The sequence below is a fragment of the Aethalodelphis obliquidens genome, unplaced genomic scaffold, assembly GCF_003676395.1.
Source record: "Aethalodelphis obliquidens isolate GAN/ISIS:26980383/991018 unplaced genomic scaffold, ASM367639v1 scaffold28, whole genome shotgun sequence".
Taxonomy (NCBI): Eukaryota; Metazoa; Chordata; class Mammalia; order Artiodactyla; family Delphinidae; genus Aethalodelphis; species Aethalodelphis obliquidens.
In genome coordinates this window covers 17,081,101-17,106,458 of record NW_020837972.1, presented here as the reverse complement: position 1 = coordinate 17,106,458, position 25,358 = coordinate 17,081,101, and the positions used below count along the sequence as shown (strand labels likewise).

Genomic DNA, 25,358 nt, shown 5'->3' with positions numbered 1-25,358 from the left:
ACCAGTCACGAGTTACGAGTCAGGAGAGCTTTTTGGTTATAGTTGTATTTCTTGTAATTAACTTGCTTCTTGTTACTATTCCTGTTGTTGTCCCCTAAAGGTATTTTCAGTGTCAACCCAAATATGGCCTGTTTGCTCCTGTCCACAAAGTGACCAAGATCGGCTTCCCTTCCACCACACCAGCCAAAGCCAAGGCCGCTGCCGTGAGGCGGGTGATGGCGACCACACCCGCCAGCCTGACGCGCAGCCCTTCTGCCTCTTCTCTCAGCTCCATGAGCTCTGTGGCCTCCTCTGTAAGCAGCAAGCCCAGTCGGACAGGATTGGTAAGCCTCCTGCTGCGTGTTTCTGCGTCCCAGGCACTGTAAATGCCCCCCAACCCCACCCCGTCAGTGTGCCTGCTTTGCTTTAGGAGATGTTAAGTCTTCTCTTGCCCTTGTACTAAATGTTCTCTGTAGCTTGTGAATGTCCTTACAAATTTTGCAACAAAACAAAAACCTCTAGCAAGAATACAAGTTTGAAATAAAGAATTTTTTTAACAGCCCTTTTCAGGTTCCTTAGACTTTAAGATATAACAGTTCTTGGTGAATCTATAGTAACTACTACTTAGTCTAACATATGGGATGATTGAGTATTCTGAAATTATTTTGGCATCAGAAGGACAGGAGAATTGGAGGGATCCTTTTCCTCAAGGACCTGGGTGTCTTTCTCTTTGACATCAAACAATTTTAGGAACTACAGTCGTTTGAGAAAAGGCATGTTCTTAGAATTTTAGTGTTATGTTCATACAGTCTAACCCGCTGAAAGCAGTTGGTGTGTGGAGCGTTCCTGACTCAGGCCAGAGGATGCAGAGGGGAACTTAGGGAACTTGAAAGGATGCTAGGAAAAGCCATGTTTTGTTTTGTCTCCATCTCCCCCTTCCCCCACTCCCCCTTACTTTCTCCCTCTCTTTCCCATTTAGATCAGCAAGAGAAAATCATCAGAATCAAAATAGGCAGCATCTCATTCTGTTTGTTAATGTCATGCTTTTTTTTTAGCGTCAAAGCAATGACTTTTTGGCTTTGCTCCCTCCCACCCCCCACCCTTTAGTTTATTCACTGGAAGTGAGGCAAACACTGTTTAAATTTGAAGTGGCAGTATGAGGTTGTACCCCAGACTGAATTCAGGATCTCTGCTTTATGACAATGAACGACAGACAGGAGTTAGAACGTGAAGTGTCATGATCGGGCAGTAAGGCTGCTGGCCCTTGATCTCGTTTTGCCTTCTCTCCATTGACCTTGGGCAGGGAAGGCAACGGTTGGCCCTTGATCTCGTTTTGCCTTCTCTCCATTGACCTTGGGCAGGGAAGGCAACAGCGGAAGCGTCTTTCTTTAAAGTAGGGGTTATGCTTCTCTGGACTTTGTTCCTCTTATGTTCAAGTAAAATAAATACCTGCTTGGACTATGTCATTTTGCATATAAAAGTCTGCATCTTCAACAGAAAAATTACAAATGGACTTATGAGAAAAGCTTGTCAAGAACTTTTTGAATGTTTGAGTGAAATGGATGAAGAAACCCCTCTGTTTGGATGAAGCCTTGTTCAGAGTGGGTCAGCAAACTCTAAAGTGGAAATCGAGTTTACTAATCCAGGAACAATTCCGTGAAAGTATCTACCCTAGATTAGGAATTATTTCTTGTGTAATTTTTACTACGTTGTAATTAAGTGTCTGTTTCTTTGGAGATGCCCAAGCGCCCCCGCTGCTCCCGTAACCGGTCCTCTTACTTTTTAGAACAGTTCTGATTCCTCTTAGTTCACCTCATTTTCTTTTGAAGAAAACTAGCAAAAGAGAACTGAGTCTCCTTGCCTTGTAAAACAGCTTGTTTTTTGTACCTCTTTATATAGAGTGGCTATAGTTTCTAAACCAAAAATCACCATAAAAGAATATACCAAAAACACAGAGTAATTGAAAGCGTGACTTCTTAAAAATGCACCTCAACAACGTGATCCCTTGTGTGTATATATATATATATGTATATATAAAGTGGGGACATTCCTTAATGCACAGCGATCTTCTGAAAGAATTGAGTACAGAGGTGCCCAGCCTTTCTGGTTCCACAGAACCTTTAGTCTCAGTTATTTTTTCACAGTGCCCGTAGGCCTAAAGAAATAGCTAACAGTTCTGTTTATTAAGTAGTTAGGTCCAAACAACTTAATATTTATGTCCTAACAATTTAATAGCTCTTCAAAAAAAAAAAAGGTTCACATTAATTGAAAGGAAAAAGAATATTTTTAATTCATTCTTGAATAACCACAGTGAACTAGTATTAGGTTGCATGCTCTTCTTGGGCACTGCATATCCTGTCAGACCTTGGACTCTTCCTGGACACCGCCACCCTCACTTCCTGTGCCACATTGGTTTTTGCACAGTACTTGCTTTTGGTCTGGCAGTAGCCAAAACCCGGCTTCGGAAAGACATGACGTTATGGAAAGGAATGTAGTACAATCCAAGGTTGAAACTGAATCCCCTCCAGCTAGCAGTTTGCATGGTATCCAACGGGTGTCGCTGTTTCCTTGTGTTTCCCTGTGAGTTTGCTGCAGTACCCTGGGGTGTACCTCTGCGTGGGGTTTGGGAACCTCAGATTTAGTGTATTCAGGAAGAACCGTTAGTACGAGAAAGTATAACCACATAGTAAAATTGGAAGATCAAGGTCAGATGGTTCAAAGAGAGACTAGGAATTCCCCGCCGCCCCATATACGTAAGTAATGCAAGAAATTTCACTAAATAGAAACAGCGAAGGACAGTTTGGGTGTACTTTACTCTCATAGCTGTCAAACTGCCTAACTCTGAACTGACGGCAGGTCCTCACTGTCAGTCTGCGTCCTGGCCGGGGGCTCAGCTAGACGGAGGACGAGGAGAGCCTTCAAGCAGCAAGCGAGGCTTTGACTGCAGAGGGTGAAGTCGAGCGGCGTCGACCCGGAGCCAGTGATTGCCAAGTAAATGGCCGTGGACAGACGCTCACCAAGGGATGTGGCCTCTTCTGGACCACCTCCCAGCCCCCGGAGCCCAGCTTGGAAGAGTGTTACTCAGCTTGCCCACATTACCTATGCACATTTAATGGAAGGTTACGTCCTCTGTGTTTTTACATGACGATTAGCCATCTGGAGGAGGTATCGGGTGTGTGAAGCAGCAAAGATGAACGGGTGACAGCGCTGAAACACGTTTTCTCCACGCCTCAGCCCACCACTCTTCCTCCCTCCCCTCTTGTTTCCCCCCCCCCGTTCCCTCTCCAGTCCCCATTTTTTTTACCTCCTTCCTTCCCCTGCTTCTCTTTCTCCACAGGTTTTTCTCCCCCCCTTTTCTCTCTCCCATGCCCTTTTCCTCCTTTCTCTTACGTATACTTGAACTCTCATTCACCCACTCACACATGCTTTTGAAGGCACGTACAGGTTTCCTTTTAATCTTTTGTCTTTATAAGTCTTTCTGGTGGCTGGGATTCAGGTCCTCATGGCTGGATTCCTGGGTGAAATCACCTCTGCCTTTCATCTTGAAAGAAAGATGAAGAAAATCCTGACAGAGATCCAGCTACGTAATCAATTGAAAGAAGGTTCGTGACTCCAAGCGTGACCTCTTGGTCACGTAATGGTATTTAGAAGCTTAAGAAGTTGAAAAACAGGTCTAATCCCGAACTCTAAGGATCAAAAGATTGGCCAGACTGTCATAACAAGAAGATAACTATTCATGAAGCTCAGGCCGAAACGGAGTCTAGAGAAGCTTGGTACCTGGGTTCTGAGGAATTTTTTAGATTCCTACCCGGCCCCGTCAGCAGAGCTCAGGGCACCTTTGCTTCTGAGCCACTTCTTCTAAGCATCTTCCCGGTTGTTCCATGACTTCTTTACATTGCTGGGTTCTTTGTGAAATTGGCAGACAGGAGGCACACGCTGTCTTGTTTCCTCGATGAAAAGCCTTTCCTAAGCCTCGGCAAGCCTGCGAGCTGGGGCAGTGCTTTTTGCTTTGCTGAGGAGACACCTGCCTGCATGCATCGCTCCCTCCTTGCATCCCTGATAGCATCATCGCCCTTCACTTCTTTAACTTTCCTTTGCAGTTGACCGAAACCTCCTCCCGTTACGCCAGGAAGATCTCCGGCACCACTGCCCTCCAGGAGGCCCTGAAGGAGAAGCAGCAGCACATTGAGCAGCTGCTGGCTGAACGGGATCTAGAGAGGGCGGAGGTGGCCAAGGCCACGAGCCACGTGGGGGAGATAGAGCAGGAGCTAGCTCTGGCCCGGGACGGACACGACCAGGTGAAGTCTGGCACTGACCTTGTTGCAGAGATGGTGACAGGTTCTAAGCTGATCTTGTTGCAGAGACTGTGATGGTTTCTAAATTGAGGGAGGAGGTTGAACAGTGTACTTGGTGCTTGGAGCCGGGGAGCTGGTCTCGAGCGCACTGGAAAGGAGCATAGATGTCTTTGCTGGGCTTGTTTGAAAGCTGTGCCCTGGGGTACCAGTTTGCATCATCATAAAGATGAAGTTCTGTTCTTCTCGAGTCTGTTGCACTCTTTTGGTCTTTACGTCCAGGTCTCTTGGCCTGTCTGTGTCAGGTGAGCGTGTGTACTAGGACCTTACCAGTGGCGACGGCTCCTGTTTTGTACATTATGCTTTGTACGAGTTTCAGCTCAAAAAAGATGAGCGTTGTTTTAACATTGCCCCCTTATTTCTTTAATGGTGTGGTTTTTCATCATCTAGCTCCCAGGAGTGCTGCCGAGAATAACCTATCATAAGAGATCATAGAAAGCATTTTAATGCGAAAAGGTTTTTTGAGTAATGCCGACCCACAGTGGTACCATTTAGCCGTAGCTCTTTGGAGGCATCCCTGGGCATGCATCTGGGTCAGAAGGAGGCCACTCACCGACACCCTTGCCTTCCCCAGCATGTCCTGGAATTGGAGGCCAAGATGGACCAGCTGCGAGCAATGGTGGAAGCTGCTGACAGGGAGAAGGTGGAGCTTCTCAACCAACTTGAAGAGGAGAGAAGGTGATCCTGAACTGTTCTCCTTTTAAACAGCCTTCGGGAGAACTCCCCCATCAACAGCCTTGTTGGTGTCAAACCCTTAGAACCAAAGGACTCTCTCTGTGTTCAGTGGAGATTGAACTCCTCGTGCTGTGTGAGGAGGGTTTGCTTTGATTTGACTTTTTTGAGAAGTTTGGAACCAGCTAAATGTGCCCTGGTTAATTTAACAACGATTTATTGAGCACCTGCTGTGTGCCAAACATCCTCTAGAGGATGGCCTGAGTCAGTTAATTCAAACCCAGCTTCTACCTAGAGCCACTCCTGGAAAAAGGATTTTCTAGGCCCAGTTACCTGGTATTTATGAAACGCCTTCTGCATATCTAATGAAATCGTATTGTGTCTGGGGGGTGACAGAGGGGCCCTGACCTCAGGAAACTCATTACCTTTATAGGAAAACAAAACTCTCAATTAGAGAATTATCCAGGTCAGGATGAAATCAGGTGCTAAACTGTGTGAGACAGAGAAAGCAAGTTTGATTCTTATAAAAGGTCTTTTGAGACCATTAGCGAACAAGATCTCTGGGAAAAGTGTCTGCGTGGAAACGATTTGACTGTCTCTGGGCTATGGGACGTTGTTTGTCCTCGGTTGCACTTAATGCCATCTCCTGTCATTTCTGATCGCAGCGATGTAATGCAGGGCTCTTTAGGATGGTCACGAGCACTACTGTGCTGGGGGATACAGGGGGATAGTAACAGTGCCTTACTAGGGAAATGGCTGTCCCACTGGAGAGAGAAGCACTATACACAGGAAGTTCTCCTTGCATCCTAAAAATGGCTACGAGTGAACGAGACATAGTGACAGGTCCTTATGAAGGCCAAGGCATCTGTACCACTTGCTTCGGTTTTTTTTTTTTTTTTGCGGTACACGGGCCTCTCACTGCTGTGGCCTCTCCCGTTGTGGAGCACAGGCTCCGGACGCGCAGGCTCAGCGGCCATGGCTCACGGGCCCAGCCGCTCCGCGGCATATGGGATCTTCCCGGACCGGGGCATGAACCCACGTCCCCTGCATCGGCAGGTGGACTCTCAACCGCTGCACCACCAGGGAAGCCCTGCTTCTGTTTTTAAACCGGCTGTTGCTCTGCTGACTTCTGGGCAGTAGAAATGCCCCCCAGCTCTCCAGTAAGCTTGAGGGCTTTAACCTATGATTGTATTTCTGACTTAACCAAGTAGAATTTTTTTATTCTTAATTTTGTTAGAAATGCTAGTGAATTTGAAAGATTTTTTTTTTTTTGCATGTAGATTTGTCCTCCTTTTCTTCTCTTACATCCAATTTTGTAAAGATTCACAATGTGGGTGTTACCCAGATTTTGTAGATCTTCCTAGTATCCTATTTCATTGACTTTGTGATGGCATTAATTGAAACCCACGTGCCATATCAGAGATTTTTAAATGTGAAAAAGAAATGTGCATTTTAGAAGCAGAGAAATAGGATCCTTGATTGCCTCTCTCCCAAATTATTCACAGCCTTATTCTCCCACTCTTGGAACAGGTACTCGTGTTGTCCTGGGGATCTCTGCATGGGTAGCATCTCTGCTAACCTCACGCTAGAATGCCTGATGTGGGGTGGTATAGAGAGAGATTTGTTTTCTGTACCATTTTCCCCTATGTTGTGTTATTGGAAAGTAGAAATTATAGACTTCCATTCTCAAACCGGTTTCTGTGGTAATCAAACCTTTTCCTTTCAGGCTGATCTTGTCTTTTTTTGTTTTTTTTTTCTTTTTTCTGGGAGGAGGGGGTGGAGGAGGAGAAGAGATCTTGCCTTGATTAGATCCATTTCTGGCGGCTGTGACCTGGGGAACCAGTTGCTTTTTCTCATCTCTACCTCATCCCTTCTGGAATCCATACCTGGATAAAACTTTAGAGTTTCCCTATAAACTAGAGGCTTAAAGATGCATTTCTTTATTTTCTGTGTCTCTAAGGCATTTCTTTCCATCATCATCTGCTACATTCATCAGGACATTGATTATATATATATAATTTTGGGATAAGGCAGAGGTGTTTCTTAGTTACTTTCTTACGTGTTTTGTTTTGATTTTATTCCACAGGAAGGTTGAGGACCTTCAGTTCCGGGTTGAAGAAGAATCAATTACTAAGGGCGATCTTGAGGTAAAACCCCACCAGCTCTCTAAAGCCTTTATGGATACAGTATTCAGAAATACGGATAAAATCGTTGTGGTCAGAACAGGCAGCAGAGGGGGGCGGCAGGAACCCCGGCCTCTGGCCTGTGGGCGGTGGCTGCCCTCGAGCCTGTCACTGTGCCGTCCCAACTCCAGTGGCCGAGTAAAATTCTTACTACCCTTTTCTCATGCTTCAGAATTCAAAACCTTGAATTGGAGTTAATCAAGTCATAAATCTGGCAGTGTGTCCTATGTGAGACTCTACACCTTCCTCCGATGATCAGAAATGGCATTTTAAAGAACATTTTTTATTTCATCATGATAGTTCAGAACAATCTCAGCTTTGCTTTTCAGTTGAGCAGGATAAATCCTTTATAACCCTATAGACAATAAATGTATGTTCTAGTAATTGATTTTTTTTTTTTTTTTCCTGTACGCGGGCCTCTCACTGTTGTGGCCTCTCCCGTTGCGGAGCACAGGCTCCGGACGCGCAGGCTCAGCAGCCATGGCTCACGGGCGCAGCTGCTCCGCGGCATGTGGGATCTTCCCGGACCGGGGCACGAACCCGTGTCCCCTGCATTGGCAGGCGGACTCTCAAACACTGCGCCACCAGGGAAGCCCTGATTTTTTTTTTTCTAGTCATTACCAGAAAAAGAACAATTTTATTTCAACCTCTTTATTCCATGGCGTACTTTAAATTCACAGAGATTTTCCTTTAGCATCAAGTTTCTCTCTCTTAACAGTCATTCGTATTAGTTTTTTAATAAGACACCAGAATTAAATGGTTTTGATGCTTTTCAAACCACTGCTAGATGTATGACAAATATAAAGTTAAAAATTTTCAAATTTGCAGATTTTTGGTACTTTAAGCCGTAATATTTTAGTAGAAGTTTCACTTGTCTGTGCAGTTCTCAGAATACACATTTTTGCTACTGTTGCAATTTTAGTCTATTGATTGCCCACACCATGCTTCAATTTCAAGAGCCCTTCCAAATAAGACTGATTTCTTTGGGAATAAATGTATCTTTACAGTCAATGAAGAATAAGGGAAACGTATTCTGAGTTCTAGCTTTATAAGGCCCAGCATTTATTGGATTATTAGTAATTTGATGGGTATCTTCCTCCCTCATTTCATGTAGAGTCGCAGTCCTTTAGCTGACTTTTGTGTTGTTCTCATCCATTTAAAAACACCCCAAAATCTCATTAGAAGTTTCATATCATCATCTAATTCATGTCAAATACAGCCTATGATGTTTTGAGGAGGGGCAGTTGAAATATTTACATCAGCACTAGGCTAGGATAGTCTGTCTGGTAAACTTGTAATTAATCAGTTACTTTGAAACCCTAACACATATTGAAACTTTAGTTGAATCTCTCTTTTGTTGTTAATTATTTTATTTTTTTACTGATAGCAAAAGAGCCAGATTTCTGAAGATCCTGAGAATGTAAGAGGGCACTTAACTGTGTGGATATTTCCCTTGTTAACACAGATTGATTACAGATTAAATTGCTTATTGATATACTCAAATACTAACTGCATAATCTGATCTTGAGACATTGTCCTTAATATTTCTGTGCATGTGGGCTTTCAAAGCAGTTACATTTGAATCCTGAAGAAATTGTATGTAATGACTAAGTTCTGTAAACCCATTTGTTTAACACATAGGCACACGTTTCTTTAAAGAATTTCAGCAAAAAGAAAGAAAAGAATTTTGTATGGGGCCCGGCCTTCTTCCCTTAATTCATAATGCCTTCTAGTTTTAATAGAATTATTACAAAATAGAAGCTACCTGACTGAAACATAAAACATATTAGATGAAGTTGTTACAGAAATTTTGGGGGAAAGTTTCCCCAAGTTTAATTTATTCCCATAAAAATAAAGGAATGGAGTCCCAGACTGATTGCCTTTTGTGTGAGCTCCCACTGCTGGCCAATGGCTGCCAGTGCAGCTGACGAGAAATTCAAACTTCAGTTTGTTGGGGCCGTGTTTTCCCTAGTTTGAGGCTAGAGGCAGGCATTCTTCAGTGAAGACGTTGTGTATTTTAAATTTATTATTCTTGAAGAGAGATTTTTCTAGTAGCAGCGCCACTAGGCACGGAGGTGTATTTCTTTTCCTTCCTCCCTCTGTTTAGGATCAAACACCCAATTCCGATCGTACCAGAGTGGCCTCAAAAGCACGGCTTCTCGGCGCACCCTGCCAGCTGAGATGCCGCTTGAAAAAAACCTAAAAACTTCTTCCTTTGAGGCACCACCACAAGAGAACAAGATTAAAACAGAATTTTTCTTCCCACCACCTCCCGGCAGCTGAACTAGACAACTCGAGACTGAACTTTTTAAAAAGCCTCCGTTCTGAAGGTCTCCTTTTTGTGAAAGCTCCCTCAGTGATCTGGGTCTCTTCTCTGCTTCCAAAACAGGCTCCTGCTACCTCCGGAGCCAGTCTGCATGGGACTCCCTCCCGCCTCTCCTGTGCGCGCTTCTCGCGGAGCCTTGGCTTTCTCTCTCAATCCCCTGCCCCAGGGCTCTCCTCTTGGGATACTCTGTCCTATTCTAAGAAAGGAATAATTTTAATGGGAGGGTTGTCCTGTTCAGCATAACGTTTTTACCACATACCGTGGAAGGGAAGCGGATCACTAGCTTCCTTGCTGGTAGGTGACCAAGTACAGCTGTGGAGCCCAGATCATTCGTGTGCACTCTCACCAGTCAGGAGGCACCTGGAGGATCTCGGAATGGGGAGAAGATCACATTCAGTGGGTATTTGCTTTTTATCTGGAAGTAGTGACCTTTCACCCAGAGGACACTGAACTCAGTGTCAAGGGAAGAAAGGTTCTGTTGCCTTTGGTTTCTTCCTGTTAATTTTGGATTTCTGTTCTTGAGGCTGTGACCCCAACTGTGTAGATCTGGATTAGATTCTTTTCTTGTAAAAGCAGGTAACTTGAACAACCTCTGTCTAAGGTACATATGGACGAAGGGGACTACCCAGACAATTAGGTTTTGAATTTTATTTCATTATTTTTCTTGAATGTAAAGAGCTGAAGCAGGTGAAGAATTTTTACCAAAAAAAAAATTTATTTACTTTTTAAATATTCTATGATGGTTTTTTTATACCTGGTTCACAAGCAAACTGACCTCTTGAATGCACTGAATCCCCAGAGTACCACTGGAGTGAGCAAAGATGTTTATAATGTAAAACATTCCACCTTAAGTTTTGCACTCCTTTCTGTCAGTTTAGAGTTTGTTGTCATTTCCTTGTTGCCCTTAATTGTCCAGACTGATAGATCCTACGGGTTGGAACCACAAAATAACTAGAAGCTGCTGGGAGCAGCTCTGTCAACAGGTTTTATCAGTTGATTATGTTGATAACCTCTTGGATGGGAGAGGTGAGCGGGGAAAGAGGTCCGTTCAGACTGATCTAGGTTATTTCAAATTGATTAAGATTCTGATGCACTTAAGCCTGTTAGAAAGAGGTCGCCCTCTGGCTCCTCCATCAGCTTCCATGTAAGTAAGTGATGATGGGCAGTCTGAGGTTTGGAAACATGTGAAGACCTTACCGGCTCCTTTTGCATGGAGTTGAAACTCATGCCTTTCTGTTGAGTCACTGTTTCTTACCTCTGAACTGAGAAGAATGAGTTGTCTTAGGATCAAGATTATGAGCCCCTTACCAGTTGCAGTTCAACTTTGCTCCTGCTTTGAACCTTAGGGATGGAGGCCCTCAAGCACAATTATTACTGAATTTTCTCTTTTAAATCTGATCCCCACCCCCCACCCCCCGCTTTGTTTTCTGGCAACAGTCTTTGGAAAGTCCACCCTTGGAAGGAAATGAGAGCTTTAGTGACTCCTCACCTGTTATATATGGGAATGTTGCTGAGAATCTCAGACCCTTCTCACTCATCTCAGCAAAAAGGCCACTGGTGTGATTTCCTTAGCTCTAGGTCCTAGATTTCCTTCGTTAGGTTTAATACTTGACCCTTGCTCACGTCAAATTGTACGCCAAAGTGCAAAGATCTGCTCTAGGGACTAACTGAACACTTAGAGACTTATGACGTTATCTTTTCCATATTTGGGTGATAGTGATCATTTTGAGGGTCAATTCACTTTTTAAGTCACAAGTCAGTTACATACACATTAATGTCAAGTAGCTGTTGTGGGGAGGAGGGAAAATGATAGATTAGGGGAATATTAACTATTCTAATTTGTGCTGATAAACTTCACTTATCAATATAACATATTTGGCTGCATGCATCTGACACCTTTCACCTTGCCTCATGTGTTTTCCATTTTTTCTTTCTCAGTAGACTAGCCCATGTCCCCTGCCCACCTCATCCTCTTGTCCATAGTGTTCATCCTCACCCCCAGCCTCTTCATCTCGGTCCACCCTCATCCCTCCTCCATCACCCTTTCTGTTCATCCTCCGGCGGAAGGTACTGCCGGCTCAGCCTGCAGGCCGCGCCCTCTCCTCCTGTGCTGGCATGTCACGGTGGCACTGTTGTGTTTCTTCCTCTTCCTTTTTACTGACAGACGCAGACCAAACTGGAGCATGCCCGCATTAAGGAGCTTGAACAGAGCCTGCTCTTTGAAAAGACCAAAGCTGACAAACTCCAGAGGGAGTTAGAAGACACTAGGGTAATGGTTTTCACTATTTAATGAAGCAGACCCATGTTTGCGAACGGTGGACACCGCGGGTGACGGGCCCTGCAGTTGGCCTAAGCCTTGACCCAGTGGTTCGACTTGAGTTTGGCCTTGGCACCGCCCAGGTGCTCGTGAGTGTAGGTTGATGGGTGGGCACAGGTGTTTTATGTGGAACCTTTGGTCCAAGGTGAAGATTCATTCCTTTGGTTAACTCAACCAAGATCAAGATCCGAAACTCAGCGACTGTGTAGACTGCGTGGACGTCCACAGATGCATTTGAGGTTCTTTGTATTAATACCGGGAAATACCTTTCTCCAGTTTGCACCAGCAGTCAGTGGTCCTCTTGTTCTCATATTCCTAGTGGGTTTTCTAAATAATTTTTTGTTGTTTCACTTTAGCTCTCTTTTCCTGCCTTCTTCCCTGGCCTCTTAGGCAAAGGGAATAGAAACGTTGGCTCTTTTTTAATGAGAGTTAGGGACTTTCACCCCAGCTATCTTTTTTTCTTCGCACCTGATCTCTTTGAATTTCTGTTACCCAGTAGGTTAGAATCTCAGTGGTCAGGAGGAAAAAGTGTGTTGGGAACAGAATGGCTTCTTACGACCCCCAGCTCACTGCGTTTGGCTCTCGGAGCCAGTGCCTTAGTCATGTTCTCACTTGCTTATGTATTTAAGCACCCATATAGTGCTTACTTTATGCCAGGCACTATTCCAAGCACTTTACAAGTATTAACTTATTCAGTCTTACCACAACCCCAGGGGAGAGGTAGTGGTATTGTCCCCATTTTACAGGTGAGGAAACCGAGGCACGGAGAGGTTAAATAATATGTCCAAGGTCACACAGCTGATAGAGATAGGGGGGCCAGGATTTCTATTTGGGCCATTTGACCCCAGAGTCTGTGCTCTTAACCACTACAGGATGGAGTCTGTCTATTATGGAAGTAGTTTTGTGGTAAAAGATGTAAGAGCTAATCTGAGTCACATATAAGAAAACACGTATGTATTATATACCTCTTAAATCACGAATTTGACTGTTAACAGCTAAATCAGACAGATCCTTAATTTTAACATTTCAGAAATGATTCTGTGTCTGATCAAATTTGGTATCCTGATTTTTTTCCTTTTGAATTATCAGTATTTGTAGAAATTTCTCTTCTTGAGAAATCATTGATCTAAAAAATCTAGAAAATCGAGTAATATTTCTTCCTCTAAGTCACGAGTTTTTATTTTTTAAGAGAAAGAAAATGTTCTCAGTCGGCCTCAAAACTAACGATATCGTCTGTGTATTTGGTAAGAAAAAAAAAATCCTGGTAGTTTGGTGCCGTTTCTTTGTTACCCGAGAGCCAAAGACTTGATCTGGGAAATACAAGGGACTCATAGTAAGACTGAGCTCCCGTGGTGTGGCTGGCTATTGAAGTAAGGATGTATTTTTTTACTTCTGAACAAATCTCCGTTACAGCTTTGTCAGCAAACAGTGTTGATTTGTTTTTGTTTTTGTTTTGTTTTCTGTGGAAAAGAAGGCATCCATTGACAGCATGGTTTATTTAAGTATTTCAGATTCAAGCAAGCTGTCATCTTCCTATAACAAGCCTTGTCTCCTGTTGATCCTCGTTCTTGGTTTGCCAAGTGTGAAACTAACCACTGACCCATCTAAGTTTCCCATCACCTACATTCCCTTTTGGGAAGTGCTTCAGAATTCCTCTAAGCCAGTAAGCCCAGTTTATAAACAGTGTGCTTGGCGCTGTAGAAACATTAGCAAGAATAAGAAATGATACCTGACTTTTATGGTGGGAAAGGCAGACACATAGATAGTTTTGCCTGAGGGCAGATTTTGGGAAATAAAATTAAAAAATGGAACTGCTGTGAAAATGCTGCATAACCACACTATTATTTTCCCTTATTTTTTACTTGGTATTTCCTCAGTTTGACGGTTTTGTTGTGACTGATTAAGAATTAGTGCCCTGTTGGATTAAATTTATTTACGTTATGGACCTTGTAGCAATGGGGTTTAATAATGCACCTTATCTGTGGACTCCCCACCTCCCCACTTCCCCCCCAGAAAAAAAGTATGTAAATGAATTAACATCTGGGAAGCACCTATAGCCCTGAAACAACAATTATAGCCAGCTCTGAAATACTTAATGATTTGATCATGCAGTTTTGGAGCCCCAAGTGCTTTATTTTCTTGTTCTTTGTGGACACTTCAGTCCTTATCCATCTCACAGCCTGTAGGTGGACAGAGGGGCTGAAGAAAAAACATACCCATTACCTTCTGTCCCGATAAAGGCAGTGAAGGAGGAGAGCCTTCACTCCGGAGGACTTTTGATCCATGAAATTTGGGATTCACTGATGTCTTTAAATCATTCAAGTTCCCTTCTATTTCCCAGGTTAGTCCAATAATTAGTTTTTATGCCCAAAGCTACCATTTCCCACATATTTTGTGTACTAAACTTACTGCGTAACAGCAGAGGGAAATAACTTCCTAAGAACAAAAGGACGCAGGTTAGGAAAGTGTTTTTCCTCGTCCTGGGGGTATGAGTTTAAATAGCAGCGTATTCCCGGGTTCTGTCCCAGAGCTCAGGTAGAATCAGCACACGTGGGAGGAACTGGACCTGCACTGTAGACACACGTCCCAGGCAACTCACACGCACACTAAGGTCGGAGAACCACTGGGTTAGGGGAGCGAGACATGTACGTCAAGATGGTGAAGGAATTACAAAATCTAAAAGCGGGGAGGGACTCTGTATAAGATTCTTAGGTATCATTGCAGGTAAGTAATCATTCTTTCTTTGTCCTTTTTAAAAAAGGTTAGTAAATTAGTTCTTTATCCACTTGAGGCTTTTATTCTACAGTTGTCGTGGTATTCACTGAAACATTTCATAGATATTTTTACACCTTTAACACCAGTGCTATCCAACAGAATTATGACATGAGCCACATATATATAATTAAAAATTTTCTGGTACCCACATTAACATACTTTTTTAATACGTAAAAAGGAGCAGGTGAAATTAATTTAGTCATATATTTTATTTATTTAAACCAATTTATCCAAACTACTATCACTTCATCATGTAATCAGTATAAGAAATTATTGGGAATTCCCTGGCGGTCCAGTGGTTAGGACTCTGCACTCTCACTGCTAAGGGCCCAGGTTTGATCCCTGGTCAGGAAACTAAAATCCCATAAGGCACGTGGTGTGGCCAAAAAAAAAAAAAAGAGAGAGAGAAAGAAATTATTAAGAAGATGTGTTCTGTTTTTCCCGAGTCTTCATTATTTGATGTATATTTGATACTTGGAGCCACGTTTCAAGTGCGAGTAGCCATGTGTGGTTAACGGCTGCTGTACGGGACAGCACGCTTCCGTAAAGTCACTTCCATCAGATAGACAAACGTTCATACACCTTGGTTGAAGTAGGCAACATAAGGATTCTTCTTCCAAAAGGCAGATGTAGGGGAACCTTGAAAGGTACTGTTTCTATTAACTTACTACAGTTAGTGGGTACTTTCCTGATTAAGGTTCTTTAAAGGGAAAAGAAATATTTTGGGGGTGAGTCAAACTCAATATCAATTTTATTTTCCTTTAGCATCTCAAAATGGTGAAAAGTTTGCCAAAGACTCTAAATTTGATTTGGGGCTCCCGGAACTGGGCTTAAGCCATTATCACAACTAGATTCACACATAGAAATTCTTGGTGGCTTGACTGCTCCCTGAGCTGGGGTAGTTACTGAAGATCTTCAAGGTTAAAGAAAATCATCAGTGATTTGTTATTTAAATGATCTCTCTCTCTCTGCTGATACTAGGTGGCCACAGTGTCAGAAAAGTCCCGCATAATGGAACTAGAAAAAGACCTAGCGTTCAGAATACAGGAAGTAGCTGAGCTGCGAAGGAGGCTGGAGTCCAGTAAGCCTGCTGGGGATGTTGACATGTCACTCTCCCTTTTACAAGAGATAAGCGCTTTGCAAGAAAAGTTAGAAGCCACCCATACTGACCATCAGAAAGAAATCACTTCTCTGAAGGAGCATTTTGGAGCCCGGGAAGAAACGCATCAGAAGGAGATAAAGGCTCTTCAGGCCACCACAGAGAAGCTTTCCAAAGAGAACGAGTCATTGAAAAGCAAGCTTGATCACGCCAACAAGGAGAATTCGGACGTGATAGCTCTGTGGAAATCCAAGCTGGAGACCGCCATCGCATCCCACCAGCAGGCGATGGAGGGGCTGAAGGTGTCCTTCAGCAAGGGGGTCGGCGCGGAGACGGCAGAATTTGCCGAGCTAAAAACGCAAGTAGAGAAAATGAGACTAGATTACCAGCGCGAAATAGAAAATTTGCAGAATAAACAAGACTTGGAAAGGTCTGCTCACACTAAAGAGCTCGAAGCCCTAAGGGCTAAACTGATGAAAGTCATTAAAGAGAAAGAGAACAGTCTGGAAGCCGTCAAGTCGAAGCTGGACAAAGCGGAAGACCAGCATCTGGTAGAAATGGAGGACACCTTAAACAAATTGCAGGACGCTGAGCTAAAGGTAAAGGAGCTAGAGGTACTACAAGCCAAATGCAATGAACAAACCAAGGTTATTGATAATTTTACATCACAGCTCAAGGCTGCCGAAGAAAAGCTCTTGGATCTTGATGCTCTTCAGAAAGCCAGTTCCGAAGGTAAATCGGAAATCGAGAACCTTAGACAGCAGCTTGAGGCAGCTGAGAAACAGATTAAAAATTTAGAGCTCGAAAAGAATGCTGAAAGTGGCAAGGTTTGTATCAACATCCTCCATCTTTTTCTTTTCCATTTCTTGTTCTTATTTTGCATTGTATCTTATTTTTCAGTTGAGGTAGTTCACCCTCCAGATTCTTGACTTAGTTAAAACTGGTGCTGACGAATTTCCCAGTTGAGTGTAGTATCTTCTGAGTATTTTGAGTATGGTTTCATCCGAGGAGATTAGAGAAAATAATGGCTCAACTATGTGGCTTGATCCTGGTTTCCTAGTATCTGATTACTTTAACTCTGGGCTTGCTGTGATCTCCTGTTTAAGCTTGGTTCCAGTCTGTAAACTTTTTAAAATAGAGAACTCCCCAAAAATGATGGCATTGAGGTGAATGAATTGAAAGAATAAGATAGAAACTTGTAAGATCCTCTCCTCCTCTCCCACCTACATGACTGCCTTGTCCGTAAGGTTACACGTAAAACAGAATGTGAACTCCAAGAGCACTTGACTCGTGCGAATTAACATGCTTTGATAAATGACGTTCACAGCAAAATGAAGGTGAAGAGCCTGGAGCCCTTTGCGTTGCTACTTATGTCTCATTGGAGTTTTTTCTGTGTTGCAATGAGAACGTGATCTAGTCCCTGGTTTTTTGAGGAAAGACTGGACAAGTGTGCTTTTGATCAAGGCATAGGAAATGATGTGAGACATTGGCTGGCTACCTTTCTTACTAACTAGCCTTGCTAAATGTCATCTTCATGTTTAAGGATTGTTCAAGGAAGGAGCCCTTTTTCCCAGTCCTCCAGACACTAGTGGAGGTGCTGGTATTGATGCTGAATGTTCTGAGCTTTTTGCGGGAGAAGCTGCTTTATTGGCAAAGAAGGAAGGGTTGTGTTGGTTAAATGGGGAGAGGTGAAGACAGACAAACGGCAAAAATTGCTAAGTAACATTAGTTGAAGATGACAGTCATAGGAGATTTTTCTCAGATCTCCTCAGTTGGTTCTGAAAAACCAATCAAAACACAAAAATTAAATTAATATGGGATATGCAGCTAATGTGTTGGTCTACTTTTTTTACATTAAGATTTAATGAAAGCCAATTTCTGACGACTGTTGTGTAGTACATTTTTAAAATTTTATTTTTTATTTTAAATGTTGAAATACTTTAAGTGTGTACAAAAATACAGAAAATGAAACACAGTCCACATGAATCCACCATTCCTGTCTTAAGGTTTTCCAAAGTCCAGAAGATGAAATTGCTCAACTGTCTCATTTAGAAAGTAAGCATCTGTACTTTCTGCTTTAGAGCATGCTGACAGTCCAAATTCAGGTATAGAAAAATACTCTTTTGATTATTTAAAATTAGCCATTGGACAATCTTATCTAGAACTGATTGTATGAAAAGTCATTGGCTTCTTAGAATTAAAGACAAAAAAACAAAAAAACACCAAAACGACTTTTTACCCATGCCTTTATTCCTTTCAGTTTTGTTTGGTTATGTTTGTATCTCATACATTTTTTTATATTTGTTTTATGTTTTCTTTCTCATTCTTTTTTGTTTCCTTTTGTTCACTGGTTTCTGTACCATGTAACTCTGTATGGTAGGCTAGTAACATCACCAAAGAGCTGCAGGGAAAAGAGCTAATGCTTAATAAACTTCAGGAAAACCTGAGTGAAGTCAGTCAAGTCAAAGAGGCTTTGGAAAAAGAACTTCAGATTTTGGTAAGTACCTGTTGGGAATCTGAATCTCAGGGTCTCTGGCCGTTCAAAAATTGTTCCTGTTTAAAAAACAAAAACTTCTATAAAGAAAGACGTATTGCACCTATTTCCTTTCTCTTGCAAAGTATTGATTGGTTGATGAATAACTTGAGAGGAACTGGATCAAACCCAAACTAGCAATAAAGGTAAGTATTACTTTTTTTTTTTTTTTAATCTGTCCTTTGCCTTTGGTAATGCATTGCTTTGGCACGTTATTGACTACTTAGTTTCACCAAACACAGGAACCTTCCAAGTTATATACCCAGCACATTAGGTTTCATATATAGTGAGGTCTTGCCCTATGCCTTGTCCTACCTGCCCGGTGACAGCAAGCCAGCAAGCTCTCCTGGACCATCGGCACCCTCTGTTAGCAAGGCAGGGTGCTGTCTAATTAACAAGTTCACAGAATTCCCTCTTACATCTCAGTTTATTCCTCCTCAGGAAATTACTTTTCCTTTCATATATATCCTCTTTGCTTAATCCCAGGTTGTAGGACATTTTTTGTCTTTTTCTCAACTGTTCTCCCTTCTGCCTTGCCTCCTACATCAAAAACACAAGCTTAGTCAAGGCTGATGACCACGGGCAGGTGCCGGTGATGCCCACGTGTCATGGGAAAGGAGAGGCGTAGGCTCATGGAGAAAACTTGATAAGAGAAACATTAGCTATGAAGGGTCAGTTGTCTTGGGCCTTACATGCACCTTCCTGTTCTCCACGTTTTACACTTCTCTGCTAATACCAGTGGTGAATAAAACTGTTTGATTTTTGGACTTCCCTGCTGGTCCAGTAGTTGAGACTCCGTGCTTCTAATTCGGGGACATGGGTTTGATCCCTGGTTGTGGAGCTAGGATCCCACATGACACACGGCCAAAAAAAAAAAAAAAATAGTGTTTGATTTTTTTTTCTTATTTAAATGCCAATATTACATATTTCTACTTTTTAAAATGTTAACTATATAGCCGCACTCTTCATTATGGTAGCTACTGTCTATATATATGGCTCTATAAATTTAAATTAATTAAAATTAAGTAAAAAAAAATTAAATAAAATATAAAATTCAATTCCTCAGTTGCACTAGCCGCGTTTTAAATGCTTAGAGGCCCCACGTGGCCGGTGGCTGCCACTTGAACAGCACAGTTTCATCGTAGAAAGTTTTATCAGACAGTTATGATACAGCATATTTCAGCTACATATTGAGAAAAGTTGACCTGGAAATTACCATTTTTCACTATGGTGTCCTTTAAGAAAATGTGTTTTGAGTTTCATGTCGTTTCTCTGCCCTCCTCCCCAAACTTTCAGGATGCCTTACTTTTTTTTTCTAAGTTAGAGCATTCCTCTACGTCCTCTGAAAACATGCCGCCTGCGGTCTGGCTTTGGGAGTAACACAGGTGGACAGCTTGTGGGCTTTGATGGACTTGTGGCTTGTGAGCCCATTTTTAAACTAAAATATTAATTAATTAGAAAGACTCATTTAAAAATTCACTTGGTGTATCTACCTCAAAGTTCGTCGCAGGAAAATCAGGAGAGTGGTTTTATCGTGCCCCCCTGTCATGTTTAGAAAAGATAGTGAGTGAGCGATGGACTTTTTGGTTTAAGGTAGTTGACACAGATCCGGTTTTAAGATACTAGGTTCTGACTATTCTTAGATGTAAAACATTTCAGAACTCAGACCCACAGACATAGAAAACAAACTATGGTTACCAAAGGGGAAAGGCTGGGGGGAGGGATAAATTAGGAGTTTGGGATTAACGTGTACACACTGCTATGTACAAAATAGATAACCAACAGGGGCCTACTGTGTAGCACAGGGAACTATACTCAATATTTTGTAATAACTTATTAGGGAAAAGAAGCTGAAAAAATATATATGTATAACTGAATTACTTTGCTGTACACCTGAAACTAACCCAACGTTGTAAACCAATTATACTTCAATGAAAAAAAGAAATATTAAAAAACAAATTTCGGAACTCTGTTCACTGTCTCAGGCAGATTTCTGAAGAGAGGTTCTGCTACTTGAGGGCAGCAACATGAAAAGAAAGCATACATGTGGCACCACATGTGTATCCACACATGCATATACTGACATAAGTGTGCACATCCACACGTGTACAGACATACGTGCACACCCACGCATGCAGCACACATGCAAACCTCACTCGTGTGTACACGTGCACAGTATGCATATGGTTGTAATTGATGCCTACGTGTTTTAAGCGTAAGTTAGCTTTAATGAAACAAAGCTAGCAACAAAAAATAGATAATGTTGTAGTCATAGAAACTTTTTATTTTTGTAATCTGAAATCTTTCTATTCTGAATGTCCACTTCTTTTTCTTTAGAAAGAAAATTTTGCTGATGCTTCAGAGCAGGCAGTCTCTGTTCAGAGAAGTATGCAAGGTATGTCTTAGCAGAACATGAGCAGCTCACTTGTTCTCAAGCTGGAGCTGGCCTTGGGTGCATAACAATAGATGCTGCCTGTAGCCTGATTTCACCACCCTGGAAGTTCCTGCAGCGCACAGTAATACTGGGTTCCCTTGGCTTCCTGAGGCCTCAAGCTCCCATTCTTTCTTCTTTTTGACTTAAAGCTTGTTCCGTATTAAAATGTAGGTGTACTTGGGAAAAGTATTGTCTTACTTAAGCTTCAGTCATCGATAGCTCTCTTGAGTTTTAAGTGGAAGGAGGATGCCTGGAAAAGGGATGCCCGGTGCCTGCCAAATCTACAGATTTGGGGAGACAAGAAAGAGTTGCTTGTTTCTTTAGGTTCGTCATTCAGTGGTTTGATTTGTAATGGGACTCTTGAGTACCCCCGTGATCCCACAGCGCAAGCTTTTGATTCGATTTGGTTTTGAGACAGTCAGGCTTTAGATGGCTTATTAACTATGAAATGTATTAAACTTTTAACTTCATCCCAAATAGAAACTGTAAATAAATTACACCAAAAAGAGGAACAGTTTAATGTGCTGTCTTCTGAATTGGAGAAGTTGAGAGAAAATTTAACAGGTAAGAAGACGTCTCTACACGTTAAATGTAGTAGGCTTCCTAAGATTTGAGATAATTTTAGTGTGTTGTCACAGCATATCTACTATTCAGGCATAAATTCTTCACTCGTGTTATATTGTGATAAAATACTTGTTTGAGGTCTGTAAACCTTAGCGAATTCTCTCTGCCTCGTTTTCAAATGAGTCAGCATCCACCCCATCTCACTACTCCCCCTGCTATCCTTGATCGGAGTCAACCAGCATCTTTAATCGAAGCTGTAGTAACAGCTGGTCACCTGGGCTGCCTGCTTCTGCTCTTGACCCCTGCAGTCTGTTCTCAGCCCAGCAGCCAGGGGGATCCCTTCAACATCAAGTCAGATCAGGTCGCTTCTCTGCTCAGAATGGCCCAGTGGCTCGCGTCTCACTCACATTAAAAGCTGTGGCCCTTACTGTCATCAGGTCCTCTTATCTCTGCTCTCTCTGCTCTCCTCCTGTACTATTCTTCCCCTTGTTCCGTCCACTGGGACCATATTGGCCTCCTTGGTGATACTTGATTGTCAAGCATGTTCCTGCCCTGGGGCCTTTGCACTTGCTTTCCCCTCTGCCTGCATTCCTCTTCCCTCACTTCCCTCAGGGTTTTACGTAAATGTCACCATCTCAGAGAGGCTGTCTAAGGTTTTAACCTCCCCGACTCCTTCCTGACTCCTTTCTCCGCTTGTATTTTTTTCCCTCTTGGCACTTACCACTATCTATTGTACCATTTATTCTCTTCATTTATCTTGTTTATTGTCTGTCTTCTTTGCTAGAATGTAATTTTCATGAGGGCAGGGATCGCTCTATGCAAATATTCCCAGAGCAAGGCTTGGCATACAGGGTGTAGTTAATACATTTTTGTTGATTATAACACAACAGTGCTATTTTTTTCTATATATATTCAGATATGGAGGCAAAATTTAGAGAGAGAGACGAAAGGGAAGAGCAGTTGATAAAGGCGAAGGAAAAGCTGGAAAACGACATTGCAGTAATAATGAAAATGTCAGGAGACAGTTCTTCTCAGCTGACAAAAATGAATGGTGAATTACGTCTGAAAGAAAGGTACGTATGAGTATTAGTAAGAGCGCCTGCTTTGGGTTAGGCCCTCGAGCAAGGTCTGGGTGGGAGGGGAGCCTAAATCTTCAGGACTGTTAGGTTTTAAAGTTGCCTGAATCTCATTCTTTCTCTGTTATCGCAGTGTATTGCAGACTTTCTGGTGACTTGTAAAGAAAAGGTAGTAGTTTACCAATGGCAATAACATCTTTTACAGGCAGTTAAAAATATTTTTAACCTATTTCAGTGTAATGATAGATAACACGTGTGAAGGGCTGACCACGTGTCACACACTATGCTGACAGCTTTGTGTAGAGTATATTTTCTGGTTCTCCTAATAATCCTCTCAGGTGAGTGTATTATTGTTCCTATTTTGTTTTTTTAATTTATTTTTACTTATTTATTTTTGGCTGCGTTGGATCTTCGTTGCGGTGGGCGGGCTTCTCACTGCGGTGGCCTCTCGTTGTGGAGCACGGGCTCTAGGCGCGTAGGCTTCAGTAGTTGTGCCACACAGGCTCAGTAGCTGTGGCACACAGGCTCAGTAGCTGTGGCGCATGGGCTTAGTTGCTCCGCGGCATGTGGGATCTTCCCGGACCAGGGCTGGGCCCCGTGTCCTCTGCATTGACAGGAGGATTCTTAACCACTGCGTCACCAGGGAAGCCCCTATTGTTCCTATTTTAAAGAAAAGGAAATTGAGATTTAATGAGGTTAAGTAACTTTCCTGAGGTTTCAGATCTAGGTGGTCTGGTCCCAGAGCCCTTGCTGCTCTTCATCACTACACCCTGCTTCCTCAGCGCTAAAGCTTCTGTTATCATAATCTCTCTTCTCGTCTTTATCCTGAGTCTCTTGTTGCTTTGATTTCTTTTTTCTTTTAATGGCTGCCATATAAAAATCAAATGTTTATTTTATAAGGCAAAAACTTTTAGAGGACATATTAGCCCCGGTAGACTTCTGATTCTGAAAGCATTAATACTTGGCAGAGTTAGTTTACGTCCAGCCGTGCACTCACGCACGGCCCAGCGTTGGTGGGTGATGGGCAGATGGGCCTTGGTTGGCCGACTGTGGCAGTCCTGCTGTGAGGTGGGCACAGCTGCCCAGGCGGTTGTGGCACAGAGCCTTGGAGAAGTTCCATTTCTATCGCTGCTTATCCAGAGGCACCGTCCAAGTTTCCTTCCTGTTCTCCGGTCCATGAGCCAGCCTTTTCTCCAGGTTGATGGCCCTCTTACATCTTTGTGGGACCACGTGGTTCTCTTTGAGCTAGAACATCACATTACTGTTATTTTCGTATCTTCTGTTCTCAAGCGACCCCAAAATGAATCTTTGATAATCTAGTCTGCTAAAATTTGGAAACCTCGAAATACTTACCTCCTCTAATGTGCTTACTTTTCACTCATTTTTCCTTATTGATCTTCTGACATAAAATAATAAATGTTCACAGTTAGAGGAGTAGTTACTCTAAGGTATTTGTAACCATCACAATTGTTAAAATTATTCTTCAGGAGAAGTCAGTTTTTGTTTTTTGCTTATTTCAGATGTTATTAATTGCTCATAACATTTATAATCATTAAGACAATTATTATTAATATTTTAAAGTACAACTCTAGAATTTAAAGTACTCTTTTGAAAAATCTGACGCCTTGTATTGAAACTTGTTCTAGAAATGTAGAAGAATTACAGCTAAAACTCACCAAGGCTAATGAAAATGCAAGTCTTCTGCAGAAAAGTATTGGGGAAGTAACTCTCAAAGCTGAACAGAGCCAGCAAGAAGCAGCTAAAAAGCATGAGGAAGAAAAGAAAGAACTGCTGACAAAATTGTCAGACCTGGTAAGGAGAGAATCAGTGGGACTGTTGGCTGGCAGGGGAGGTTGAGGGGCAGAACGGACATGACCAAATGACTCACTCCTGACTCGGGGTGTCTGCAGGAGAAGAAAATGCAAATGAGCCACAACGAGTGTCAAGAGCTGAAAGCCAGGTATGAAGAAGCCAGTTCTGAGACACAGGCCAAGCATGAAGAAGTTCTGCAGAACCTCCAGAAGATGCTGTTGGACGCAGGGGAGCGGCTGAAGGCCGCCCAAAAGGAGAACAGCGACTTGCTGCAGGAGACGGAGGAGCTGAGAAGGCAAGCCGACAAAGCCAGAGTACGTGGTGGGGAGAATCGTGTTGTCGAATTACGGTTTGCTTGCGTTCCGCGTCAGGGCTGCAAGGGGGCTTGGAAAGCAGCAGCACGTGGGATGGGTTCAGTGGCCGTTACCAGTGTCGGCCCTCAGGGTGCGTGGCAGGAGGGCGAATTACATTTCCTGTATCTTCAAGTGCTTTGTACCGGCCGCTGTTCCTTCTCAGGGAGGGTGATGGCTACAGGTCTTTCCCCCGAATGTACTGTGTGGCCACCACCCCCTGCGCTGCTTGCTCCCCAGCTGTCACGAAGAGTCTGCTGTTGCCTGACCTCTGTCTGCCTGCCTGTAGTAGACTCTTTGTCGCGGGAAGGCATGTTCCTCTAATCTTGGCCATCTTGCTGCCACCTTGCACGAGGGTTAGGAGAGACATCTTGCAGAAAAGCAAGAGGCAGAGGCCACATGAGGCAGGTGGGCAGGGAATGGAGCCTGCTTGGAGGAGCAGAGCTCTTAGAGGATAGAGTGGAAGAGAGAGCTCTAGAGAGGGCTCTCGCATGTCCCCAGGAAGGCACTACGAGCTCATTAACAAGGAAGCTGGATTTAAGGGCTGTGAGAAAACATCCTACTGCTAAGTAGAGTAGAACTTGATACACTGAATTTCATTTTATGGTGTCAGGATCGTATCAGTGTCCCAATATGTTTTTTTGACTCTGGTAACGTAATGAAGTTCAACCCTCCTACTCCCATCTAAATTGCTCAAAGAAAAGCAAATACTTGTCTCTAATTGTTTTAATGTGTCAGAGAAATGTTTTTATATATATATATATATATATATATATATATATGAGTTTAGTAGAAAGAAAATAGAAAAGAGCATACATAGGACTTGAAACAGAGCCCATTTAAAACTTATAAATTGTGTAGCATGACATGTAATATATGTCATGTA

At 42.8% G+C, this 25,358-nt stretch overlaps 1 protein-coding gene across 8 annotated transcripts in view; it reads left to right on the top strand.

Annotated features, from left to right (window-relative positions):
- The window catches only part of CLIP1 (CAP-Gly domain containing linker protein 1), a 123,745-nt gene that overhangs the window by 56,688 nt on the left and 41,699 nt on the right, over nucleotides 1-25,358 (top strand). For 4 of the 8 annotated variants that reach the window (XR_003436754.1, XR_003436755.1, XM_027124898.1 and 1 more), the window contains exons 5-17: nucleotides 101-323; nucleotides 4,080-4,277; nucleotides 4,906-5,009; nucleotides 7,090-7,150; nucleotides 8,574-8,606; nucleotides 11,677-11,781; nucleotides 15,586-16,530; nucleotides 18,084-18,200; nucleotides 20,574-20,631; nucleotides 21,151-21,234; nucleotides 22,151-22,307; nucleotides 23,957-24,122; nucleotides 24,221-24,436. Coding sequence is in view for 6 of the 8 variants with exons in the window: in XM_027124898.1 (XP_026980699.1) it covers nucleotides 101-323; nucleotides 4,080-4,277; nucleotides 4,906-5,009; nucleotides 7,090-7,150; nucleotides 8,574-8,606; nucleotides 11,677-11,781; nucleotides 15,586-16,530; nucleotides 18,084-18,200; nucleotides 20,574-20,631; nucleotides 21,151-21,234; nucleotides 22,151-22,307; nucleotides 23,957-24,122; nucleotides 24,221-24,436 (2,467 nt within the window). In the remaining 2 variants the exon portion in view is untranslated. The remainder of the gene's footprint in view (nucleotides 1-100; nucleotides 324-4,079; nucleotides 4,278-4,905; nucleotides 5,010-7,089; nucleotides 7,151-8,573; nucleotides 8,607-11,676; nucleotides 11,782-15,585; nucleotides 16,531-18,083; nucleotides 18,201-20,573; nucleotides 20,632-21,150; nucleotides 21,235-22,150; nucleotides 22,308-23,956; nucleotides 24,123-24,220; nucleotides 24,437-25,358) is intronic. The other 4 variants (XM_027124900.1, XM_027124896.1, XM_027124897.1 and 1 more) reach the window with 4 other exon arrangements.